General features: G+C 40.7%; 1 protein-coding gene across 1 annotated transcript; it reads left to right on the forward strand.

Moving 5' to 3' along the window:
* The first annotated feature begins 1682 nt into the window (after positions 1–1682).
* Positions 1683–4588, forward strand: LOC121539482 (NF-kappa-B inhibitor alpha-like). Its single transcript, XM_041848005.2, has 6 exons — positions 1683–2006; positions 2527–2632; positions 2953–3166; positions 3370–3458; positions 3604–3861; positions 4082–4588. Exons 1-6 carry the CDS (start codon positions 1714–1716, stop codon positions 4124–4126), a joined length of 1005 nt encoding a protein of 334 aa, XP_041703939.2. The 5' UTR covers positions 1683–1713; the 3' UTR covers positions 4127–4588.
* The last annotated feature ends 1412 nt before the right edge of the window (positions 4589–6000 follow it).

A 6000-nucleotide genomic window follows, 5' to 3' on the forward strand; every position in this document is an offset into this window, starting at 1 on the left:
AAGACATAGCGTCAGCTACAGTGGCATAGCAGTTTTTTTGGGGGTGGAATATTTGTTTTAACTTCCATTAGGGAAGAGAGAAAAATTTGCAGTATTATAGCTCATGCTATTTTACACATTTTGCCATGATGCTGAGAGAAAATTTTGCTGTTTTAGAGCTCAGGGATTCTTGAAAGACGGGACATTCTCAACTTTTTTCCACAAATATTTGTCTTAATATTAACAACATTTTAAATATACACTACAGGTCAAAAGTTTTAGAACACCTACTCATTCAAGGGTTTTTCTTTATTTTTACTATTTTCCACATTGTAGAATAATAGTGAAGACATCAAAACTATGAAATAACACATATGGAATCATGTAGTAACCAAAAAAATGTTAAACTAATCAACATTTATTTTATATTTGAGATTCTTGAAATAGCCACCCTTTGCCTTGATGACAGCTTTGCACACATTCTGATTGTCTACACCGGTCTAAAAATGTGGGCACAATCAAAATAAACATTGTGATATGATTGTGAAAAGTTCATCCTGCCAACCTCCGGAGGTACAGTAGTCAGACACGCATTGTGTCTGGATATCTTACAAGTGTAGACAGATCTGGACAGAGAGAACATTTAAATCAGAATTATTCCGCCCTCTAAAATAATTGACAGGTGGCACCATTGACTGATAACATCAATATGTGCCTTACAATATATCAATAAAAATTATTTAGAAAGAATAGTTGTGAAATAATTTGCATAAAGGAATGGGCCAGGAAATCTGTTCACAGTGCAGTGGATGGATAACAGACACATTTTAATACCATGTGTAGACACATTTCTGGAAATGTGGGCACAATCAGAATGTAGACAAGATCAGGACAAAGGACCCATGTTAGCACCAGGTATACACAGGGCTAGAATATTTTTTCCCCAGTTCAGTTGGAGAGGTATCAGTCATTAGTCATGTTTTGTCAGTCTATGAAGTCAGATGAACAGTGGTTACCACTAGAGTGCGTATGTTCCTGTCAGTGTGGTCTGGTAACACATGGAGATAGTTGCTATGTTCCTGTTGCTATCATTTGAAGAGAAATGTACCTTCATGTGTGTGATTGTGTTTAATCCCCTGTGTTGTGCAAATAGAAAAAACCCTGGATTTCCCTGTGTTGTTCACACAGCACAATTTGAAGAGTAAAGTAAATTGGCACCTGGGATAAATAAGCAAACACAGGACTTTCCCTTAGAACTGCATTACAATTAGGAAATATTATGTCTGTTATTAGGCATATCATTGTAGAGACAAAATATTTCAAAAATAAAATTGTTTGATAGGTTTACTCAGCCAATAGGCTATGATCTATTCTGCAAGTAGCCTATAAACTCCCTTCACAAAATTATATTATATTTTGTTTTCTTTTAATTAATTTCATGAGTGAATTTATTTGTTTTGTTTTTCATTTAGGCTATTCTTTGCTTTTATGTAGGATTATGCAAAAATGGCCAAGCCCCTTTGCAGTGTTCTAACATAAACCTAATCTGTTGAGTTTTTAGGGGGTTCATTTTATGTTGGATAAACGGCCACAAGTATGAAAATGCAGAATTGAAATATGTGGAGCAGAAATTTCCCCATGGAGACCGTTTGGAGTCCTGCGTTCCGCCTGGAAATCCCCCACCCTGTGTTGACTCCTCCCCCTCGGGCACTACTGAGAATTTAACGTTGGTGTATGTCAAATTCTGAATTACAACCAACACAGCAGCCAGTGTCAACAATGGACCTTCATCGAGCTAGTATCCTCAACCACATGGATTATAACACTGATGGTCGACATTCTAAGGATAGGAAAGTGCAATCTATCAACGAAGAGCGGCTGGACAGCGGCCTTGACTCTCTCAAAGACGAGGAATATGAAGTTGTCGCCAGTGAGCTCGAGCGTCTTCGTGTGGATTGTCCCCCACCGCAGAGAGACGAATGCGGCAATGAACCCTGGAAGGAACAAGTTTTAGAGGACGGAGACACGTATGTTGAGAAACTATAATAAAATCAATGGACATTCAAGTTGTTTCCATATCAGAAGTTAGTTACATGAAATCGACTTAAAAAAAATGTTTTTTTGTTATTTCTAGGTTATATAATAAGCTTATTTTTGTAGTCGAGTAATTATAGCGCAATTGTGGTTGTCTTCCTGTGTGCAAAAGTTACGTTTGCGTTTGCATGCAAAGTAGCTTCTAAACAATGCACAAGGAAGGTATTGGCCTTAGTGGGCTTTACGAAAACAAACCTTTCAGAACGGAATGTACTATGGCCAGGGGTCAAAGAAGGCGGCGCTCACACTTTGCCAGCTGGGAAAGTCCCGGGCCTCGTGCCAGAAACCTGATAAAACTGCAACGTGCGCAAGTGCGTCAAGCAACCACTAGTAGAAATAGATTGAGGGAAGGGTGTGACGCCTGTTTTAAGTGCTGCCTGTTTTAATCGTTATATATGTCGTATTCATGAGTCATCTGAGCAGTTAATAATTCCCCTTTTTTTTTCTATGCAGGCTTCTCCACCTTGCCATTATACATGAAGCCAAGGACTGTGCAAGGAAGTTGATCGAGCTGTCATGCAATGAGCCTTTCCTCAATCAACAGAACTACCAGAGACAGGTAAATACAGCTAAAACCTGCACAATTACAGTAATGCATAAATAGAATACAAGGTGTGTATGAAAAATGTATGCACTCACTAACTGTAAGTCGCTCTGGATAAGAGCGTCTGCTAAATGACTAAACATGTAAAATGTGTGTGTTTGTGTGAGAGAGATCGAGAGAGGGTCGAGCGAGAGACTCATATATGTTTTTACATTTTAGTCATTTAGCAGACGCTCTTATCCAGGGCGACTTACAGTTAGTGAGTGCATTCAATGTATTTTTTTTTTCATACTGGCCCCAGTTCCTAACCATACCTGTCCTGCTCCCCTATACAGACTCCTCTCCATCTGGCTGTGATCACAGAGCAGGCTGAGATAGTGGAGCGTCTGCTGAAGGCTGGCTGTGACCCCATGCTAGTGGACGACAGTGGCAATACAGCCCTCCACATTGCATGTAGGAGGGGCTCGCTCACCTGCTTCAGTGTCCTCACCCAGACCCAGGGCTGCTCTACCCAGCTCCCAGCCATCATGGCCACGCCAAACTACAGTGGTAAGACACTGAAACATTTCTAGTTTATTTTCTGTTACTTGTTTCAGCTGGTGGGGAACCTGTGGCCATACTGGAACTAAGCAATTACAAAAATAATGTGTAACAACAATGTTACTGTAGTAATTACACAGGTATAAGAGCAACTTAATGTAAAGTATTACCCTGTTCTCTGACCATTGGTCTTCCTCTGCTCTCTGTTTCAGGTCAGAACTGTTTGCATCTGGTCTCTATCCATGGCTTTCTCTCGCTAGTGGAGAGCCTTGTTGCTCTAGGAGCTGACATCGATGCACAGGTAGGCTATGCAGCAAGTTAGCCTTTTTTCAACCCCACCCTCACAATAGTCCATTTGATTTTGTCATTCACATTTCCTAAAAAGCACCCAAATGCTGTGTATTTCCCATTAACTTATTTGGCATTGTTTGTCCCTTGGATTCCAGGAGCAGTGTAATGGCCGCAGCCCTCTCCACCTGGCTGTGGACCTACAGAACCTGGACTTGGTACGGCTCCTGGTCAGTAACGGGGCTAACGTCAACAGCCTGACCTATGGAGGTCACACGCCGTACCACCTGACCTACGGACGCCAGAACGCCGCCATCCAAAGGGAACTGTATGAGCTGACGGCTCAGGAGCTGAGAGAACTGCCAGACAGCGAGTCTGAAGACAGTGAGGAAGAGGGACAGTCTGATGAGGAAGAGGTGAGTGTGACTGAACTGATGTGAGTGTATGTGAGGCATCTCTACTGTGTGTGATTGCTTATGTAGTGTAGGGTTTTTCCATATCGTTTTGTAGTGAAACAGCTGTGAAAACGGTTCAGCATATCTAGCTGTATGTCATGAGTGAACCTAGCAGATTCGATGTTTTAGATAGTCATAAGTTAACTTTGGCTCTAATCCACCTTCTCCTTTCCTTTCGCAGGTAACATGTTGGTATGATGACATTCAATGGAATGGGCACAAGTAGGAAGTAGACCAAAGAACCTGTAGAGAACGGTAGTACAGACAGAGAGAACCTCTCCTGCCCACAGGCTCTAGCAATGGTACAGTGGCATGCCCAGCAGTGGTGCCAACCTCAGAGGTAGAGGATGGCAAAAGGCTGGGGTACAACACCCCAGGACTGACGACGTGATGATGGACAGTGTGAACCAATGAGAAGATGACAAATAAACAAAATGGATGCCAATAAATAATGGTCTTTATGGCTCTATGAAAGATACTCATTATCACAAAGCAAACATCCAACCAATGATGTAATAGCATCTGCATGTATTATATTGTAAATGGCTGTGAATACAAATACATATTTTTCTTTATAACTAACTGTAAATGTATAGAGTTTGACATTACTGTAAATGCTTTCCATTGCTTGTGGAAAGGTAAAGCAAGCCACACACTCCAGTAAATTAAAACATGACATTTAACTTTGCCTTGATTTCTGGTGTTTTTCCATCAGTGTTGGAGATAGTGATGAAAAAATGTGCTTTTTTTTCTCCATTACTTGAAAGTACAGGCAACATGCCCAATGGACTATTTGGAAAGTGACCATATATCTCTGAGACTGAATTATTTAATTATGTTAAATAAATCAAACAGATCCTGAAAGGTCAGTGTTCAAGACAAACACATCATTTTTATGCAGATAAAATGGCAAATCACAAATGCCTGAACAGAATAAGAGACTCCAAGTGTCAAGATGCTGGTTTATCAAGCTTGTGAATGAGTCGCAGGCATGTGAGCCGTAACATCTATCCATAGACTTGTATAGGTCTGTATCTATATTGTTATAGCTGAGTACACTGGGATTTCTTGTAAGGGTGGGGCCAAGACGGGCAGCGGTGAAAATTCCGCTGGGAAGTCATAGTTCCCGGACACGGCATTCCAGACATGAGGAACTTCACAGAATTCCTCACTTAGAATTAGTCAGAAGAAGAAGGGATTCTCCAAAGTACATTGTGATAATTAAGAAAGGTAATGTGATGAGGAATATACAGCATAACTATGATTAACTGCGTGTTTGTACAAACAGTCTGCCAGAAATGTACAGACTACTAGAAATCTGAGACTAGTGCCCGTGTGGTTGTACAAGCTAAAAAGCTCACAGGATTCTACCATAGAGCTACTAGTGTTTATACTAAAAAGATGAGTAATTTTGCCCTGTCGCTCTACTTTTCAGTGGTGTATTCTCAAAGAAACCTCTGCAAGTGAAGGCAAATTATTTAGTCATAGCATGCTCACCTAAAGCCCTAAGTCAGCAGGAAACAGAGGGACAGTCAGGCATTTCAGAAAAGAGTCCCAATGGGGGATAAGAGGGGCTCATATGATTCAGCATGACAAGGAGAAATGACAAAGCCTTCGGATGGAAAATCCGGACTGTCTTCATGAAGGGGAAAGTATTCAGAACCCTTCACTTTTTCCACATTTTGTTATGTTACAGCCTTAATCGAAAATTGATAAAATTATTTTCCCCCCTCATCAATCTAAACACAATACCCCATAATGACAAAGAGAAAACAGGTTAAGAAATTGTAGGAAATTTATAAAAAAAACAAAGAAAACAAATACCTTTACATAAGTATTCAGACCCTTTTCTATGAGACTCGAAATTGAGCTCAGGTGCATCTTGTTTCCATTGATAATCCTTGAGCTGTTTCTACAATTTGATTGGAGTCCACTTGTGGTAAATTCAATTGATTGGACATGATTTGGAAAGGCACACACCTGTCTATATAAGGTCCCATAGTTGACAGTGCATGTCAGAGCAAAAACCAAGCCATGAGGTCGAAGGAATTGTCCGTAGAGCTCTGAGACAGGATTGTGTCAAGGCACAGATCTGGGGAA

The sequence above is a fragment of the Coregonus clupeaformis genome, chromosome 25 (genome assembly GCF_020615455.1).
Source record: "Coregonus clupeaformis isolate EN_2021a chromosome 25, ASM2061545v1, whole genome shotgun sequence".
In the NCBI taxonomy this organism is placed as follows: Eukaryota; Metazoa; Chordata; class Actinopteri; order Salmoniformes; family Salmonidae; genus Coregonus; species Coregonus clupeaformis.